The 19,474-nt window shown below is 42.3% G+C and overlaps 2 protein-coding genes across 9 annotated transcripts in view; one reads left to right on the top strand and one right to left on the bottom strand.

The window, feature by feature from the left end:
* Nucleotides 1–22: 22 nt before the first annotated feature.
* Nucleotides 23–2,242, top strand: LOC106642805 (uncharacterized). The gene is made up of 5 exons (XM_014357681.2): nucleotides 23–142; nucleotides 295–411; nucleotides 715–1,143; nucleotides 1,216–1,460; nucleotides 1,540–2,242. Coding segments are annotated over exons 1-5 (1,173 nt in total). The 5' UTR covers nucleotides 23–140; the 3' UTR covers nucleotides 1,920–2,242.
* A 3,217-nt stretch (nucleotides 2,243–5,459) lies between these two features.
* tay (tay bridge kinase) overlaps nucleotides 5,460–19,474 on the bottom strand; it is a 51,884-nt gene continuing 37,869 nt past the window's right edge. Inside the window, exons 2-19 of one of the 8 annotated variants that reach the window (XM_089593036.1) lie at nucleotides 14,844–15,032; nucleotides 14,030–14,143; nucleotides 12,859–12,894; nucleotides 12,670–12,696; nucleotides 12,308–12,368; nucleotides 11,678–11,880; nucleotides 11,265–11,588; nucleotides 10,674–10,979; nucleotides 10,307–10,581; nucleotides 10,029–10,142; nucleotides 9,731–9,975; nucleotides 9,228–9,457; nucleotides 8,977–9,141; nucleotides 8,620–8,899; nucleotides 8,406–8,547; nucleotides 7,738–8,328; nucleotides 7,569–7,643; nucleotides 5,460–7,481 (exon numbers count right to left, since the gene is read on the bottom strand). In XM_089593036.1, coding sequence (XP_089449162.1) covers nucleotides 6,914–7,481; nucleotides 7,569–7,643; nucleotides 7,738–8,328; nucleotides 8,406–8,547; nucleotides 8,620–8,899; nucleotides 8,977–9,141; nucleotides 9,228–9,457; nucleotides 9,731–9,975; nucleotides 10,029–10,142; nucleotides 10,307–10,581; nucleotides 10,674–10,979; nucleotides 11,265–11,588; nucleotides 11,678–11,880; nucleotides 12,308–12,368; nucleotides 12,670–12,696; nucleotides 12,859–12,894; nucleotides 14,030–14,143; nucleotides 14,844–15,032 — 3,945 coding nt within the window. In that variant the 3' untranslated portion in view covers nucleotides 5,460–6,913. Of the gene's footprint in view, nucleotides 7,482–7,568; nucleotides 7,644–7,728; nucleotides 8,329–8,405; nucleotides 8,551–8,619; nucleotides 8,918–8,976; nucleotides 9,142–9,227; nucleotides 9,458–9,730; nucleotides 9,976–10,028; nucleotides 10,143–10,306; nucleotides 10,582–10,673; nucleotides 11,589–11,677; nucleotides 11,881–12,307; nucleotides 12,369–12,669; nucleotides 12,697–12,858; nucleotides 12,895–14,029; nucleotides 14,144–14,843; nucleotides 15,033–19,474 lie in introns of all 8 variants that reach the window. The other 7 variants (XM_089593042.1, XM_089593000.1, XM_089593010.1 and 4 more) reach the window with 7 other exon arrangements.

Below are 19,474 nucleotides of genomic sequence, written 5' to 3'. Positions count from 1 at the left end.
GTCCCGGTTGTCCACTACTTTACGTTAAGAAAGACAGCAGAGGGTCAGGATTCAAGATCACTCGGAGGAAAATTTTTTCATCCAAAGACTGAGGAAATTAAGTGTATCGTCTCCTCGGCTACGTAGCCACGTCGCCAGTCATGTGAGTACATAGAGAACATTATTGTTCTATATCTGTGATGGGCGAAACACACACTGTATTTGTGGCGTCCTCAGCTCGATATAATATCATGAAGCACCGGTGTTAACCCAACTTTTCTTATTTCAAACATCACCTACACATGCTCGACGCAGGGCACGAAGCCGAAAAGATAGTACTGGCAAAAGTGACTCCGAGGTCAGCGACAAGGAAGGCAAGCGCGGTCGCGATAAGAAGAGACGCTCCGCGTCTTCGTCCAGTAGCGGAAGCAGGTATGTCCATACATGTATTGCTTATGTTTAAACATGCCGGTTTTTGTAATGTTTTTGTGTAATGCTGATAAGGATCATCACGACTAGGTACTGTACCTTTGCAACACCAAGTAGCGTCTGAGAGTTTTGTTTGGTATCAAGTGCTGATCAATCGATGATTACATTTTGCATATGAGTGGTCATCATCTATCTGAGAGTCCTGTCTATCTAATGAAGTGTACTTCATAAGTTAGAAGCCAAACATCCTTACTCAGCTACTCAATGCTGAAAAAAATCTAACAAGTAGATACATTACTGTTTCAGTTCTTCGGACAGTAGCTCTGGATCATCTAGTTCGAGCAGCAGTGGAACTTCCAGATCCAGTTCCTCATCCAGCTCGTCTTCTAGCAGTTCTGGAAGCTCGTCCGCGAGCTCACGCGAGAGAGGCCGCAAGCGCAGCCGTACTAGAAGCCCAGATGTCAAGGGGCACGTGTCCAAGGAAAAGGAGAGGGACAAGGAGCGTGACCGGGAACGCGAGAGAGAACGCGAACGGGAACGTGAAAAGGAGCGAGAACGTGAAAGAGACAGGGAACGTGATAAAGAGCGCGATAGAGAACGAGATAGGGAAAGGGAAAGGGAACGTGATAGGGATAGAGAGAGGGAACGAGAGCGAGAGAGGGAGCGAGAGCGCGAAAGAGAAAAGAAGAAACCTAATTCAGTTCCTGAGAAGCTTAAACCTAAGCCACGTTCCAAGTAAGTTGGTTTTGTGCATGAAGGGGTTGGTAAGTCATATTCCAATGTTAATTTACTAAATTTTTATTTCAGGACTCCTTCTCCACGTAGAAAGCGTAAGGAGAGGTCACCTCCTAGACCAACAAAAATTCATATTGGTCATCTGACGAGAAACGTTACCAAAGAGCACATTGTGGAGATCTTTTCGACTTATGGAAACATCAAATTAGTTGACTTCCCTATTGACAAGCAACATCCTATTCATGGTAGAGGCTTTGCTTACGTTGAATTTGAAACGGCTGATGAAGCAGAAAATGCTATGAAGCACATGGACGGAGGTAAACTAGTGCTAATTGAGAATTAATTGATACTTGATGTACTTGCTGAAAATATAAGTAAATTTATAATGATTTCCAGGACAAATTGATGGACAAGAGATCACAGCAGCTCCAGTGCTAATCCCAAAAATACCTCGACCACCAGCTCGACGAATGTCGCCTATTATGAACCGACGTGGTCCTCCTCCAGGTAATCGCGGCTGGGGTGGCGGCGGTGGTGGTGGCGGTGGCGGTGGTGGTGGTGGTGGTGGTGGTGGTGGTGGTGGTGGTGGTGGTGGTGGTGGCAATCGCAACTCACCACCCCGCTATCGTCGTCGTTCTCCTATGAACAGGCGTGGACGTAGCCCAGCAAGACCTCCTCGACGTCGTCCAAGGACGCGGTCTAGGTCTCCAGTGAACAACCGAAGAGACAACCGACATCGACGCTACAGTCGTTCCAGTTCTAGTAGCTCGCGATAACGCGACAGTTAAGCCACTTTTTTTCTCAGAAATCGATTTGAGACTAGTATCTCTTTCATTTTTTGCACAGGCTGTGCTGGTGAGAGAGTTAAGAGCGTGTGGACTTTCGTTAATTCGGTCCAAAATACTGTTTGACTTTGTGATGTGCAAAGTTGACTAGCAGTTACATTGTAGGGAATATCTTTTACGAATCATAGAGGTACTTTCTTCTTTCGAGCTACCTTACATGTTTTAACATTTAAACATTATCGAAGATGTAAAACATGTGTATTTTAATATTTGTATAAAATAAGTAATAAAAATCACGTTACTTTTTAAGCAAACTTTTGTCATGCTCAATTATATGATTCTTGAGTTTTCTTTTTTTATCGTCACACTCTAAGTAGCTTTTTTTGCTTTAATTTGTAATGATTTGTATAAATACTGTTAGTCATTTATGTTATTCTTGGCACTAAATAAACAAATAATGTATGTTTTGTTCCTACAAAGAAAAAACCATGTCCAAAATGATAAAGGTTAACTATCAATAGACGTGGAACAAGCATTGATTTTTTTTAAATTTTCTTTCCATTGAACTAAAGCATTACTGTATTAATAAAATCAAGAGTTGTATTCGCCAAAAAAGCCATTATGCAGTTTTTTTTGTTCAATTTTTTGCACAAGTGTGTTAGTGTGAGGACATTGTAATGGACAATTTTGTGACCTTTACTATAACATAACTGTTTAGTTGAATCAATTATCAGATAAAAGAGTAATTGGTATGTGTTAAAGTATGCTCAACGAATTGTAATTGTAAACATTGTGTGCAGATGGTGTGTAAAAACTTAATGAAAACCGAACCTTCTTTTCAAATGAATGAATTCAAATGTGAATATTTTTTTGATTACTTGCAAATAATGTGAAGTATATTTAGTTTAGAACAAAAATTTGATTGGATATATAATATTAGAGTGGTGTGTGAGAGAAAGAAAATAAATTTGTAACTTTTGTTATAATTAACAAAAAAAATGAATTTATCGTACAATTAAAATAATAAATGAATCAATGAACACGATCTTTGTTCTAATAAGCTTTCATTATTTACAAAAAATTCAAACAATAAATCTGTCATATTCTCGGAAAACATATCGAGGAAAGGTATCATACAAAAGACATTTAGCTACTACTTTGATAGAAACTATGATTATTTTGACCCTTTTACAAAGAATCTTTTTTTTTCTTTTTTAAAAAAAACCTATTCACACAAAACTTTATACTTCGTCGCTCAACCTCGCTCATTATCTACAAAAAACAGAACCGTTGCATCGCATTGCAATTTCACTTTTCTTCTCCACTTATTATTTTATTATCTTTCATTTTTGTTTCACTTGTTTTAGCAGCATTGATAAAAAATATCTACAACTCTTAAGGTATACGTTTCTGTGTGAGAAAAACGCACAGTATTCGGTTGACATTCTCATGAATCGTAAAAAATAATTATAAGCAATTGCTGTCCCTGCGTCACAAAAAACTTTGCACATCGCCACTTTTACTTTAAAATATGTTATTCAAGTTTTGCACGAGCTAAAAAAGATTAGAAAAAAATTAGTTGAAAAAAACAAATACAGTATGTGAAATTTTGTTGATAAACTTAAATGCCATCCAGTCGGAGTTGTGACTGAAAAAAATTTTGATGAAATTTCTTCAAATTCATTTTTTTTTTTTTTTTTAATTTTTCAAAACCGTGCCCGCAAAAACAAAAAATTATAAATTAACATTAAAGCAGCTAAAGAATTAGCTGCTCTTTTAATATGACAATGACAATAGTTTTTTTTTATCGGCCACTACTTTTCGTACATACACGTACATATATTTGTTTCTACGCATTTAAGTAAAATGACTTATCAATTTATATATAATTACACAGTTATGTACAATGACATACAAGTTAAAGATAAAGTTCATACGTTTACTTTAGTTCTTTCCATTTTGAAGTACACAGACAATTACAAAATGTGAATCAAAGTATTTACACTGTAAATACTATGTATGCATACATAAAGTGTCGCCCATTAAAGAATTTTGCAATGATTCAGCTAGTAATATTTTTCAATACGACCATCAAATACTTCATTTAGATCAATCAGTATTAAAACGAAGTGCCGGGTACAAAGTGTTGACGAAAATACTCTGCACCAGAAATCGCTTCGATATTAATTGAAAAAAAACTCGCACTGTTGAACTAGGTAGTAAAGATTCAATCTGTCATCTGGGGTCGACCGAAGAGAGAGTTCGACAAGTTTATTGAAACAACGATCTCACCTTTGATAACTTTCTCACTGTCTCATTTTTTAATATATCACAGGAAATTGTTCGGAACTCTCTTCAAACCGATCGCCTTGAGTCATGCACTCTTGAGTCTTCCCATCGGTCGCTTATTTTCTTTCCTCACAGCTTGAACGAAAAAAATTACAAGTTGAAACAATAAATTTACACGTTACTCTTGTCATATATTACAATAGAAATAGAAAGATACGAAAATCGAGTATTAAAAAAATCGTATCTCACCAATCACTCCGCAATTTTTACACACAAAAATTAAAAAAGAGCCCTTTCTTTCCTCAAGGCGCGGTAATACAGAGATTTGATCAGTCATCGCTTTCGTATGTACGTATAATATGTCGATGCCTTGCAATAAATTAAATAAATTAACTTCCTGCTTACGCTCCGCTCTTTCGCACACTTTATAACACTTAAAAAAAACTCTGGCACAACAGCGTTTCCATCTTTCTCTTGATTTATTTTCAACCCTCGCTCAGTTCACTGTTAAACCTATTACTCGACTTTTTATATAGATATTGTTACTTGATGGTATAGTTATTCTTTGATTTACTTCTTTTGTTCTCCTTTTTTTTATGTACATTTAGTTACATAATACAGTACACAAGTAGTTTATCAGTAATTCACGAGTAAATTTTGAATAATTGCTGTAAACCGACACAAACTTTTCATTTTTTTTTTTTTTTTTTCGGTTATAAGTATAACATAATTTTTACCACTACTATTTTTTTTTTTCAAAAAAACAAAACTACAACAATTAAAACTTTCAATTTTAGATGAGGCTTCGCTTTATATAGACATTTTTTCCTTGTACAATAAAGTATTTCGAGTCTTTATTTGTTTCCCGATACGCGTGATAACTGAAATCGGCTCTGCCTGTAGCATACACGTGTGAGAGAATGAGAGATAAAAATTCTACACCACATGGTCATTGAATTGGTCGTTGCACCCTTGAAATGAAAGACGAAAAATATCACGTTTTTATGCGAGAGCGGAACGTTGTTTCAAAAATTCCTATATATGTTTCGAACTTGATTACTCCAATCTCCAATAAGCCGAGCTGTCAAATTTATAAACTGATATTTTCGGCATTTACGTAAAATAAGTCACATTCGATTCACAGAGTGAAATTAATTTTTCTATCTCTGAATTTTATGAACCTCATAAGTAACTTGTTATTTCATTGTCACATCGGCTTAGATTAAAAAATAATAAACTCAGTTTTAGTCAATCAGATACTTCATTTTTTTTATTTTGTTCAATAATTTTATATAAACAGAACTCAAATAAAGCTAACATATCACTTTGCAGCTCAAACACATAGAGTATCAATAAAGATAAACTCCACGTGTCAAACTATATTCCGCTTTATAATATATAAAATGAACTTTTACATCGAAAAATATTTTTACAAGTTCATGTAAAATTACCTAGTTAATATATGTACAATAACTATTTTCTACTTACAATTAGTAATTAATTTATACCTTTTTGCCAAGTTCATTGAGTGTAACGAAAAAGGATCGTCTATACAACAATAAAATTCAGTCAAGATTTACCATCTTTTACTTTACCTGGTGAGGTTTTTGCATTTGAATTGGAAAGTTTCGAAATAAAATATATAAATATGTATAAATCAAGAACAATAGACATCTAGTTTCGCTCCTAATTTTTACATTTACAAGATTCTTTTCCTTGAAATAAGTTAATTTGATTCTAAAAATTACAATACCGTTTTGTAAATGCGAGAATACTTGATGTTCTCTTTTAATTAGTATATTCTTTTGGCAAATTGTTTTTTTAAGCAGTGTAAAGGAATTTCAGCTATATTATAAAACACTTGCTCAAAGTAAATATTCTTAAACAATTTTTATGACGTACTGCATCATGTTGTACATAAAAAATGCAGTAAACCACAACAGCGAGATATTACATTTTCACATCACAGATTCGCTAATCGTATTCTTGATGTAAAAAAAAATACATCACTGTTTTCTAGATTAAAAAAAAAATTTAGCTAAAAAATTAGCACCTTTTTGAATTGAAACTTGAATTCGATCCAGAATAGTATCCCGAGTATTCTTATTTCTGAAGCACTATAAATCAGTATATTTAAAAAGAAAGCACTTGCAATGAACCACATCACATTATTTTTTCAATCGAATTAAAGTTCAATATTCAAAAAATCACTGTCGACATTGATAAATGAATTCAGAGCCGCAGTATGACGTAAAAGAAAATTGTTATCGAAATGCGACTTATTTCGCGCGATTGCCAAAAGCGACACAAACAAGGAACACTTTAAGTGAATAATTTCTCTCAGTCTCGGGCTTGAACGAACAAATTATTGTACCACGTTAATTTTTCGTTTTAGCGCGACGGACATTCAAAACATCAAACACAAGAGAAACAAAAAAAAAAAAAAATCACCCACGTGAATAGATAGATCCACGAGGGATGAAATAATTAGTAATTCCGACACTTGCGCCAGCTAGCTCTCCCTGATGCACACATAATGTAATCTCGGCGACACAAGTCAGAGTAGCAGTAGTATTAGTAGTTATAGTGGTGGTAGTAATATATTAGTAGCGATAGAATTAGTAGTAGTAGTAGTCCACCTATGTACAAAAAAGCGCAGCCCGCTAGGGCTTCGTCACGTTACTTCTCGGTCAGCATCATCGCGGCTGCGAGACGTCCTCTTTTTTGTGCAGATCCGCAGCACTGTGCACCATTGTTTCGATCGGCCTGACTTGCGACGGAGCAGGCGGTGGCGGGCCCTGGTTAGCTGCTACGGAGCCAGGTGGAGCGCCAGGTCCCGGGCCGGCCCTGTGATGCATATGCAGGTTGCTCAGGGGCCCTGGACTCGGATCCTTTGCCCTAAGACCTGCTGCCACGGCCGAAGCCATGGAAGGTGGTGGATAGGATGCAGCGTACATCTTGGCGCGCTCCTCCTCCTCGGCCCTGTAGGCAGCAGCCATTAGAGGGTTGTAGCGCAACTGTTGCAGCGGATCGTATCGGTATGGGTCCCTGAATGCGTCTGCTGGCCAACCCGGCGGAGGTGCTCCGGGTGCAGTCGTCTGGCCTGCACTTGCCGACGGAGGTGGAGGCGGAGGCGCGAAATGCTGCATTGGATGCGGGAGCGGGGGTAGACCAGCCATGCCTCGGGCCATCGTGTGTGGTGCCGGGACGCTATGCGGATGCCGGCCTTGTGTGAGGTAAGCGTGCGGATGCGCATGGTGATACCTAAATTTATTCAAAGTCATTGTGATAAACGCTATTGTAGGCATTTTTAAGGAAAATTTTTAAAACAAGTATCATTGTGCTGCCAACCTTATCCATTTTTCAGTCTCATGTAAACTGTTTTGTAGATCCATAGCGCGTTCATTGCGCAAATCGAACTTTTCTCTGTAAATGATGGAATAATAATGAAAATCACAAGTAGTCGATATAATTTTCAAATTTTTAAAAATGTCCCTTTTGAAAAACTCACTGCACAAACCTGGGATCTGGCATAGTGTTGACTTGAGGTCCAGGCTGAGGTGGTCCCCTGGATAGCATCACGACATCATCATCCTTAGACCTCGGTTCCTCTTTCACTCTAACCATTTGCGAAGGATCGAGCTGGTTGGCCCCATTTCTTAAAGGCGATCGATCTCTGACGACCATGTGCTGCTGCTGCTGCTGCCTTTGATGTTGCTGAAGCTGTTGCTGTTGCTGATGGTGCTGCTGCAGGAGTCTTTCGCGTTCGAGTTCTCGCCTTTCCATCTCCCTACGCTCCCGTTCTCGCCTCTCTCGTTCTCTCTCGGCCGCCTCCTGCTGCTTTCGTTTCTCTTCTTTCTCGCGTTCCCTGCGCTCTCGTTCGCGCTGCTCTTCTCTTTCCCGTTCTCGTTCTTTCTTGATACGTTCGCGTTCTCGCTCCCTTTCGCGCTCCCGTTCTCGCTCCCTTTCGCGCTCGCGTTCTCGCTCGCGTTCACGTTCGCGTTCTCTCTCCTCCAACTCGGCTGCTCGCCTCGCGTCAATGCTCGGCGCCTCTGGTTTCAAGCTCCAGCCAACCGTCGTCGGTGGAAAGGGGCCTGGCGCCCGTTGTAATCTGGAAAACATTTGACGACAATTAGATACCGAAGTTTTAATTATCCTTTAAAAATACGTTTGGATGACCCATCTTACCCTCTCCAGGGATCATGAACCGAGCCAATTCCAGCGAGAGGTATGTCTCTCCCTGAAATTCCGGAAGGTGGAAAGCCTGAAAGACCCGGAAAAGTGCCTGCTGCAGTAAACGTCGGTGGATACCTCGCGAATTGTAATCCAGCTCCTTAGAAGAGACAAACATTTTTAATCGTTGGATAATTAAATGTGTATGTACACGTGGAAACAACGTGACACGTACCCAAGTGCGAAGACGGTGCAGTAAGGAATCCGACTGTGTGCGATACTGGAGGCCCGGGGGGATGGGTTGGTAGCGCCGTAGAAAACGGAGGTGCCAGTTGCGCTGCCCCCATACCAAGAGCACCAGCTGGTCCTGATTGGAATAAGTGACCCGGCGGTCGAAGCAGCTCTGTTTTTGTGCTACCGCCAGCTTTCGCTTCCGCTTGCTGCTTTTGCTGGTGATGGTAAATTTCCCAAGCTATCCGAACGTGCATCGCGTTCCATTTACCAGTTTTCTGAAAATTCAAGGTGAACTTTAATTTGATACTACGTTCGAGATTCCGCGTTATTCTACAAAAAATCGCGAAATTACCGCTGGTACGTATGACGGTACGTGACCCGGTGATACGAAAGACGTCGTAGGTGGTCCAAGGCCAGGATGAAGAAGGCCAGCACTGAAACCGGAGTAGTTGCCGAGATTGAGATTCCCCCGAAAAAATGAGGAATCCACTCCACCCAGCTTTGGAATGTCCTTGAACTGGAAATGCAAGTGTTACGATGCATGAGTCTCGACAATACTTGGTAATCGGCAAGCTAATGATTCAAATTGTATTAAATGCTTACAATCGGTGGTGGAAAGAGCGACGACGCCGGCGGTGGCGGTATGAGGGACGACGAGTGTTGGTGAACGTGCATGTGCTGATGGTGGTGTTGATGAGTTTCGGTCCGCGTCAGATACGGTGACGGGCCTAAACTGTTCACCGACCGATCGTGCGACTGAAGAAACCGATTGTCCAACTCGCGACGCAACAGATCTGTCTGGCCTTGTACGTGGCTCACCCCTATTTTCGATTCTACATTTTAACATGGTAACACTGCCCTAACACTCGGAGATGTACCCGATATTTTTCGTTGGCAAAAAAAACAAATCGATCTTTACGCAATCGTCATTGTAAAATTTCACTCAAACAAGATAAAAAAAAAAAAAAAAAAAAAAAAAAAAACACTAGTCAAAAACTTTTAGCGACACCAAACATTTATATACGCGTCCATCTCCGTCATGAGAAGCATGTACAGTATCTCATAAAGTAAACTAAGCATGTGTGAATGAATATTAGTGAACTTACTGCTAGTCTGGAACAACGACTCGGCAGAGAAGGGATTCGGATTGCTGGTGGGCGGTGGAAGCGAAGGCAGGGAAGTGTGCGGACTCGCACTCGAGACCGGCGGTGGCAGCGGCGCAGCGAACATTGGCGGTGGATACGTGTGTAGCCCTAGCGGCGGTTGCACCGGTGGCGGCGTCGGTCGTGGCACTGAGGTTGCCGGCGACGCCGAGTTGCTGTAAGCGCAATTTCGCGTGAGCAATTTTCGCCTTAATGGTCTCTTGCGGTATGTAATTTGAGTTTCGAAAAAATTCAAGCTTACCCAATCCATCCTTGAGCCTTTGTGTACGCAGGTAGACTAGAATTGGCCGGGGAGGAAGTGTTTGGCGCGCTGACCGGTGTTATGCTGCTTCTACTGAGAGTACTCACGTTACTGCTATTAAAAAATTGGAAAAAAATAAAACACACCGTAAAACGATGTGTGATCGAATGAAAATAAAAGTAAAAAAAAAAATAATAATAATAATAATAATAGGCGAGGGATGCTGGCTGACATTGATGATTTTGTGTTTCGCGCTTGGAATCAGAAGGACACGTTACCTGTAACTCTCCCGCTCTCGGTTCGGACTGTGTCCTCTGGGCGAATTGTTGGTGTTCCGGCTGCCGGCCAGACTGCTGGACACGATGTCCCTGTGCGTCATCGGACTGGCCGTCGTGACCGTGTTCGTCACCGTCGAGGCGCACGACGTCGTCACGGCCACGCTCAGCGGCGCCATACTACTAATGTTGTTGCTTACGCTGTAATTATTCGGCACAACGTTGCTTATCGTCGACTTAATGCTCAAGTTTGTACTAGGGGATGCTCTGCTACTTCGCTGCAACGAGAACGAAAGAAACACGTGATGGTGGTGTAACGAAGAGGGGGAGGAAAAAAGAAAAAAAGTATACATATACATATGGCACTTACGATATCGGTACGCGACGAGGCCGAGTGCGAGGGCGAGGGCACGGCGGGCGGCAGGTACGGACTGTGGTTGAGAGCCGTGTAGGGCGTGTAAAGGGGCGGATAGGACGGCTGGGTCTGGGGATAGGCGGCCATCGGCAGGGGCGGTGGGTAACTCGTCGTCGCGGCACCGTTCGAGGGCGCGGCCGGTGCGACCCCGAGACTGGCCACAGCTGGGGAGGTCGTGTGCGACGAGGGCGGCACAAGCGGCACATTCGTGGGCGGATGGAGACCCGGTATCGAGGCGGCCGCGTGAGCCGGCTGCTGAGGCTGCGGCTGGGGCGGCGTTGGCGGTATCGTCATTTGCAGCGGCGAGTGTTGTTGCTGCTGCAGATGAGGCGGCGGTTGCTGCGACGATGCCTGACTCGGCACCGTCGTTATCACCGGTGGCAACGACTGCTGCTGCGGTGGTGGCGGAGGCGGCGGCTGCGGCTGTTGCACAGAGATCGGCACCTGTGATGTCTGATGCGCTGGGTGCGGCGAGTGCTGCTGCTGCTGCTGCTGCTGCTGCTGCTGCTGCTGATGCTGCTGCTGTGACGATAGCTGAACCAGGGCAGGCTGCTGCTGCATAGGCTGTGGCTGTTGCTGTTGTGGTGCCTGATGTTGTTGTTGTTGCTGTTGTTGTTGTTGTTGTTGTTGTTGCTGATGCTGCTGTAGCTGTGGCTGCTGCTGCTGCTGTTGTGGCTGCGCTTGTACCAACTGTTGTTGCTGCTGCTGTTGTTGTTGTTGTTGTTGTTGTTGTTGTTGTTGCTGATGTTGTTGCTGCTGCTGTTGTTGTTGCTGCTGCTGCTGGCAGAGCGAAGGTGGCGGCAGTGCCGGCGAGACCGGCCGCTGCTGTGGGGGTATTGCACGTGGGTTTGCTGCTAGCGGACTAGTCATCTGTAAATAATGGACGAGAATGATTTGATGAGGAAAACCAGTGCGTCAGCGGATGCAAACGTTCGTCGAATGGTTGTTATTGTACTCACGGTTGGCTGGGATATGTGCGGAGGTAACGTGGGGCTTGGAGGACTGGGCGCCGTCGGCACGGGCGCGCTGGCAGGCACAGGCGGAGGAATCGGCGCCGGGGCATCAGTCGCCGGGTTCGAGATCTGGCCGCCGGTATCTGGTGGCGATCCGCCCGCCCCGTTCGCCGGTGGCAGCACGTGCGGTGAAGAAGATGGCAACTCGTCTGGTTTTTTTTTTTTTTTTTTTTTCAGTTTAATTGCTCGATTGTTACATTATTGATTTCATAGAGCTCGGAACGAGAAATGGACCATTTTTATCGATAAATTGACGTAATAAGTTGAGGATATACACAAATACCGTACTAATAGGATTAAGGTGAAAATTTCCCGGGAATGAATTATTAAAGCACTCGACGGGATCCTTGTAACGCCGTTCGTAATTGAAAAATTTTAACGAGCTCGTTTGGGATTCAAAGAGGTTTTTGTCCTCCCCTACCCCCCTACTCCCTTGTAACTTTATCATCCCTTTTGTAAAAATAATTGTAATAATTTAATCTATCGGGATAAAAATGTGTACGCCGATAATTTCAGCGTTTCCGAGCACAAATGAAATTTTCACGTACACACGTAATAATACAAAATGACACTTACATTTACGTGCAAGAGGTGGTGGGGTAGAAGATTCAAAGAGTATCGATTCCGCATCCGAGTTCTGCAACACAAGTAATAGTGACATGCTATAGTTAAATAATCTCTGGAGTGCCACACTCATGAATACACACGAGATGCATTTTTTCTTTGCAATGTATTGCATGCGGCACAAAAAGTGTTTCACAAACGACTTGCTAATCATTTTAATTGCTTTAATGGACAGAGCGGATTTTTTTCCTCATTAATAGCGTGTACGAGAATAAAATCGGATTTTCTGAGAAAAGCGTTTTTTTTATGCAGAGCCTTTGTGTGCCACTTTTAATATGATAAAAGGTAGGGCGAAAAATAAGTGTTGAAATTACCTTATCGTCTTCTCCTTCACTATCACACTGTGGGGAAAGAGACAAAAAAAAATTATCAAATTAGTATGTGTGTTTCATAATGATTTAATTTTGCAAAATAAAAGTAGTAGTAGTTGTAGTAGTAGTGATAAGAGCTGATAGAAAAAAAAATTGCTTGTTTGTTCCAGAAAAGAGAACGAAAATACTTACGATATAACCTTTACCCGAACTGCAATGACTGCTAGCCTGTGAAGCAAAATTTTCATGCTCTTTACGTATACGCTTATTGACTACTATCAGAATGAGGTGTTTTTCTGTTCATTAGTATAGAAAAAAAAAAAAAAAATAAAATAAAAGAATTATTGAATTTTCAACCTCTCTGGTATAAAGAATCACTTGAAAAGAAAAAAAACAGCACGCTCTCGTGCACGCAAGTATTAAATTGAAAAACGTACACGCGCATTCGATACGCGATGAAAATTTTGCAACAAAATGTTAACACAGTGGTTTTTTTGGTTATTGTTTCTATTATTATTATTATTTTTTTTTTTTTCATCATGTCAAATATCGTAGGATAAACGTTGACTTTTCTGTATCGTTTTAAATGATGATAAATGGCCATTTCCCAATGAAATTTTGCCAATGATCGATCATTGATGTCATACAATAATAATATATGAATGCCAATGTGTGTATGTATACATTATAATATTTACAATGAAAACAAATGATGAAAATGAATGCGAATGAACGACGACACTTGTTAAATATGAATGCGTGCTCTTTTTTTTTTTTCACTCCGATCTACTTGTTTCATACAGCTATGTGTACAAAAGAGATGTTTGTTCAAAATATGGACGTATGAAAACAGAAATGCCGATCGCTCCTCTCGCAGACAAAACAAAAGAGCAATTAAAATCACGTTTACGTGCAATCGATGCACGTCAAGTTATAAAACGACGATTAAATTAATTGGCCTGTAACTGTGTATTTCGTTCGACGTATGAAACAATGATTTTAATTTTTTATTTTCCTCAAACACTGCGCGTGCTTCGCATAGCGAATAAAAATCACTGCCGAGAGAAGGAAGGAAAAAAAAAAACTTTGATAAACTTACACGTGGAATTTTATAATTAATAAGATTCGGGTGCTCGTAAACGCGAATGAAGTATACGCGTGTCAAGCGCGAGCGACGTAATAAAAAAATATATATGTTGTGAGAAGCGGCAATGAGTGACTCTGGTATATAATGTTATTATGTATACGATGTACGAGTGAGCGTGAACAACGAAGAATAAAAAAAATGGAGACGTCTTTCTACAATACATGATTATTATTTTCTCCCTTTGTTATTATCTCCCACACGCGGTGTATTACTTACATCGCTAAGATGGTCCCTGGAACTGTCGGCGTCCTGGCTGTCTCTCGGGACGCCAGAGCCGTGCAACTGCTCGGAAGCTCTTCCGCTGTCGTCGCTCGTGCCCGCATCGAGGCCCTGGGACAACAGAGGCGAAAAAAAAAAAAAAAAAAAAAAAACAAAGAAATCAACCAATCATACATAAATACTCTCCTACAGGGATGTACACTTTTGAAATTGGATGGCCGGGGATTTTTTGTTTCCTTTTTCACTCTCGCCCAAAAAGGTTTTTTGGCAGGAGGGCGGAAAAATATATAGTGCCCGTCTACTTTTTCGACATCGGTGACTTCTCGAAAATCCGACTACGTTAAATTGAGCTTTCATCGAAATAATGATAATAATGATCGGAGCAAACGAACAATACATATATGTATTATTGAGCCGAGAGAGGGGCACAAAAATAATTACATCCAAAATGAGAACAGTATACCTAAGGGATGAGTTACGCGGATGTTGCAACAACACGTTGGCACGATCCGTCATTCATCGGGTGCCCATATTATCATTATTGTGTATATACGTACGATGTAAGTATAGGCGAGACGAGGACGCGGAGGCAATTTGTTCGTAGATGAGTTTGGCGAGCGTGTGCGTTCACGAGGGGGGAGAGAAAAAAGAAAGAGCACACACACGCAGGCGGATAACGAGACAGCGTCACGTTTTCGCCTCTGAAACTCGGCGTTGTTTCCGATATAGCCGCGATTGCGCTTAATAGAGAAAAGGAGGAGGAGGAGAAGATGAGGCGAACGTGAGAGAGAGAGAGGAGATGCAAAATTACCTGGTTGAGCGTCGAGGGTGTCAGTATGGAATTATGCGTGCCGTAATGGTTGTGCTTAAAGTGGTTCTTAATGCGGTGCTCGTTATGCCGGTTATTCTGTCCGGTGTCCACCTTTGGCTTCTCGTCCGCCAGCGACAGTAGCGAGTGCAGCTTCTTGAAGTTATTTTTGCCGGCTAATTTTATCGCGCTCTGAAACAAAAGCAAAAAAAAAAAAAAAATGAAACTTGTGGTTAGATATTAATGGCTTTTCAGCTTTTGCGTTACATCGTTTATGTTTATTAATTTTCTTTGATACATGTATATAATATATGCTCGTTGAAAATTTGTTATTGCTAATTTATACGGGCGAGGAGATTGGCTGCTGCAAGAGTTAAACCAGTCTTATCTTGATCATGGCCGGTGCCTTTTTTTGCCCCCCCCCCCCTCCCCACAGCGGACGATGAAAGTATAGGCATCCGTGGAATTTAACGCGATGGCGTTTGATACGCGATACGTGTAATGTAGGTGCCATTAAGTGCCAGATACTCGCGTTTATATCATTAAAAATAATACCGGAGTTTTTGAAACCAAACTCCTCGTCCGGTTGGGTAATGGGATACCCTATCCTTTTGCGGCCTGTGAAAAAAAAATGAATTGTACACATCAGCAGCAACTTGCGCTCGGGTGTACACTTATTTACTATATATACTGCAGTATATGGGGTGTGTAAACAAAAGTACCTTTATTACGTACACGCTTCGTGCATCATCACATTTTTTATGTAAATACACATTAAAAATGTATGGTTTTTATTTCTTTGAGATCTAAGATGCTTTTTTTTTTATTATAGAATGTGGAGTATTTCAGCATGGAGCTAATGTTTAATTTTTCAATTTTAGGAGTACCAATACCTAAAGGTATATAAAACATTTTTTGCCCCTCACGAGTCCGAGAACGATCTCGGGACACTCGTGTGGTCTGCTGACACGAAAAATCCACCAACCTCCAGGCTTTGAGGAGGGGCACGTTTAAAAAAAAAAAAAAAAGAAAAGAAAAAAGAAGAAACCTTTCACTCGACGCGCCCAGAGAGCTCATTTGGGGGACGTTTTATTTCCAGCCTCAAGCCGCTAATGAGCCGCAATTAGTCTAGCTCGGCGTGCCATTACACGCCTGCACTCGTTTGCTGTTGCACAACAGCGACAAATTTAAACTGGATTAAGACACCCGCGCGCTCGCGCGCATACTTCCGCAGTCGACGATTTTAGTAACGCGCGGGGCGAGGAAATATAAAGCAATAATACTTAAAAACAAGCGCCGCGTGTATACACGTACAACATATTATTGTCACAAGTGGCTGATTGCGCGTGCATTGTGTATCACTTCAGCTTCCGTGAGACGAGAGATAACGCGTGCGAACGCGGGCCCTCGACAGCATGTACATAATATGAAAATACTAATCTCGTTATCGTGGTTGCGTGCATCGTTCGACCCGCATATTACAACGCGGTGCAAATTAAACGGATTACACAATTTGCTCGACGTGAAGTTGGCTCCGAGACTTTTGTCCGGAAATTCGTAGCGGTTACGCTGCCGATGGGTTATCGATGTGCTGAAAAATGCACGCGAACGATATTTTTAAAAGATTAACGAGCGTGACGGGGACACGCGAAATTTGTTTTTTCTTCATTATCGATTGGATAAGTGTATATATAATATTATGCGTATTATCAATGTTTTCTCGTTTGAGTGTACATAATTTATTTTATTATCAGTACAGCTAAAGCAGAGTTATGTGTTACAATGACACCTCAACAGCTAGTGGTTATTAAAATACGTTTCATAAAGCCAGTTGCCGTGTAGTGAGTCTACTTAGAAGCCATCAAATTAGCGTTTCAACAGTTGGCGTATATAATATGATAGACTGCAGTTTTACAAATTAAATGATTATCAATCAATTCCAAATTATTCAATTTGTTGGAACTTGACGAATAATCGCTTGTTTATTGCTATTGCAATTTGTAAACGTGTCGATAAGTGAATAATAACACTCGGGTGTGTACACAAGCCGCAGCCACCACGTCAAGTCGACACCGGGCGAGCGCACCTTGTTTCTCCGAAACGTGTTTCGATTTTTTACCAAATCCCCGTCGGGCCCCTCGCCTCATCTCATCCATCCACTGTATGTATACCATCGAGCCGAGCTGCCGTGTATATAAAAAGGTACACAGGGAAAAAAAGGGGGGGCAGGGGTAGAAAAGGAAGCGGCAGTCGTCGGCATCGCTACCGCAGCGGCATAAAATCTCCATTACAATCGGGGGCCAAGAAATTCAAAGAACAATACGCATGTGTGTGTGTATACGAGAGTGGGACAAAAAAACAACAACAAAAAAATAAAGGTAGCAAAACGCCGAACAACACGCGTTTCTATGCAGCATCCGCAGCGAGAGATGAGAGAGAAGAGGAGGAGGAACCATCGGCAACTCGCCCCTCGTGTTTCGTCTTCAGGGAGGTCGCGTGTGCGTATATAATACATTACAACGTGCGTGTGCTTTGTATGCCCAGCGGGGGGAAGAGCAGCAAAGTGAAAAAAAAAAAGATCAAGAAAATTAAAGAAAGACAGAGATCCCCGCCGAGCGCGTGCGTTGAACACACACACAGGTATGCGCGGCGCAGGTTATCAAGCGAAAAGTCACGGGGGGATGGGGCCGGTTGACGGTTTGACGTGTGCTCAATTTTTTTGTTGTTGCCGTTCCGTTCCTTCTGTGGGTTAAAACGAAAAATGGTACATTAAACGAAGCGAACGGACCATCATCGACGATAATTTACACTTTGAACCACTTGCTTATCCGGCGCATCATCGTCGTTTCATTTCTTTTTTGTTTTGTTTATTGTTTTGTAACCAGCAAACACAAATGTATTCAATATGCAAATTATCGAACCAAACGCGTGTACAACGCTGCACGCGCCGATATATTTATATATGCATGTACTTGTAACGTGGTGCGTCTCGTGGTGCGTACAACACATTCGTTTCCCGTCGAATTTTTATACGGTATTAAGCTCCGCGAGCGGCAAATATTCATCATCGGCAAGTAACCGGCCGTTTATTTATTACGGTATACATATATATACATACATATATATATCCCCTATTATATTTATACGTAAATTAAGGGAAATAATTACTTTCAAAGCTCACACTCTCGGTATCGGGAGGTATACGTCATACGGACCGACAGACAGAGGCTTTTTTTTTTATTAAACTTGTACGATGACGATGAGACAATGTTGCTCTTTTTTTGGTACGATAAAAGTATACAAAGTGGATCGGTAAAAATGCTTTGCAAAAGTTAATAAAACTCACGAATTTTTTTATGCAGGTGCACTTGACAAAACTTGTGCGACGATAGCTCCCGCGTGCGTATAAACGTGCAGCTCCCAACAAAACACACTCACTTTTGCCCTGCACTTGAACCACAGCACATAAATATATTATCGTACACCTAACAAGCGAATGAAAGAACTGCACTGGGACGACGTTGTTTCGCTTCGTTTCGCACGAGACGGCGTTCTTCCGGTGTGCTCGCATCGTCGTCACCAACGGCACAACCGCGACAATCACCTCTCGTTCGTCTAAAATCGTCAAACTGCACGGTACACGCCATGCTCACACACCAAAAGTTCTCTTTGAAACACATAAAAAAAAAAAAAAACAAAAACAAAAAAAAGGAGTCGGTGGTAATGATCGTGGGTGTATGGCTTCTAACGGAGCCACCGCACGCTATGCAAGTATCGTGGTCCGTACCGGCACTGCAGCCGCCGCGTCGTCGAAGAGTCCTTCGAGGGGACGTCTCTATGTCGCGAAAAAGAATGAAAAAAGACCGCGATTCCAAGGAAAAAAAAAAAAAAAAAAAAAAAAAAAAAGGAAGAGGATGTAACGCGCGTGTCGAGAGCAGAGAGCAACTACAGCAGCAGCAGCAGCAGCAGCAACCGCACACACGAGGTAGACCGAGGTAGTACGTGGAGTAGTCCTACGGAAGAGGAGGAGCGGTGCTTGCTAGCCGGCTCTCAGCTCGCGGACGAGGTGTGTGTGCGCGCGATTCTCTCCCTCTTGCACACCACAGCCTGATAAGTATATGTATATACGAGGAGAAAGAGAGAGAGAGAGAGAGAGAGAGGGTTGTGGTGTGCTGCTGGCAGGGGCAGCCAACGTCTCTCGAATAAAAGAGAAGGCGGGGAGTAGAGCATAGGCAGCCTCCAGCTATACTCCTCGGCATATCTGTATGTATACGTAGTCGCCGGAAAGGAGGGGGGGAAGAGGAGTGATGATATCGAGCCTCCGCGCGAGGCGGGGGACTCGAGCGAAAGAGAGAAAAAACGCGAGCCGGCTGCCGCAAGAGCTGGAAGAAGAAGAAGAAGAGAAGGAGGACAGAGAGAGAGATAGATATATAGAAGGGAGGAAGACATTGACCGGAGGAACGCGACGAGCAACCCCCGCCACCCACCTCCTCACCAGCCAGCTCGTTCGTCGCTCTCTTTCTTCCCTTCTTTCTTTACATCCCGTTCGCTATGGTGAGAGAGGGCCTGCCCCCGTTCTACACAGCTGTGGGCGAGCTTTCGACTTTTTGGCTGCACGCGTGCGTCGATCCTTC

This window comes from Copidosoma floridanum, unplaced genomic scaffold (assembly GCF_036245765.1).
Source record: "Copidosoma floridanum isolate Cflo_tuat_1 unplaced genomic scaffold, Cflo_Japanese_pri ptg000001l, whole genome shotgun sequence".
NCBI classification, from domain to species: domain Eukaryota; kingdom Metazoa; phylum Arthropoda; class Insecta; order Hymenoptera; family Encyrtidae; genus Copidosoma; species Copidosoma floridanum.
The sequence above is the reverse complement of the archived record's forward strand: the minus strand, read 5'-3'. Positions and strand labels throughout refer to the sequence as shown.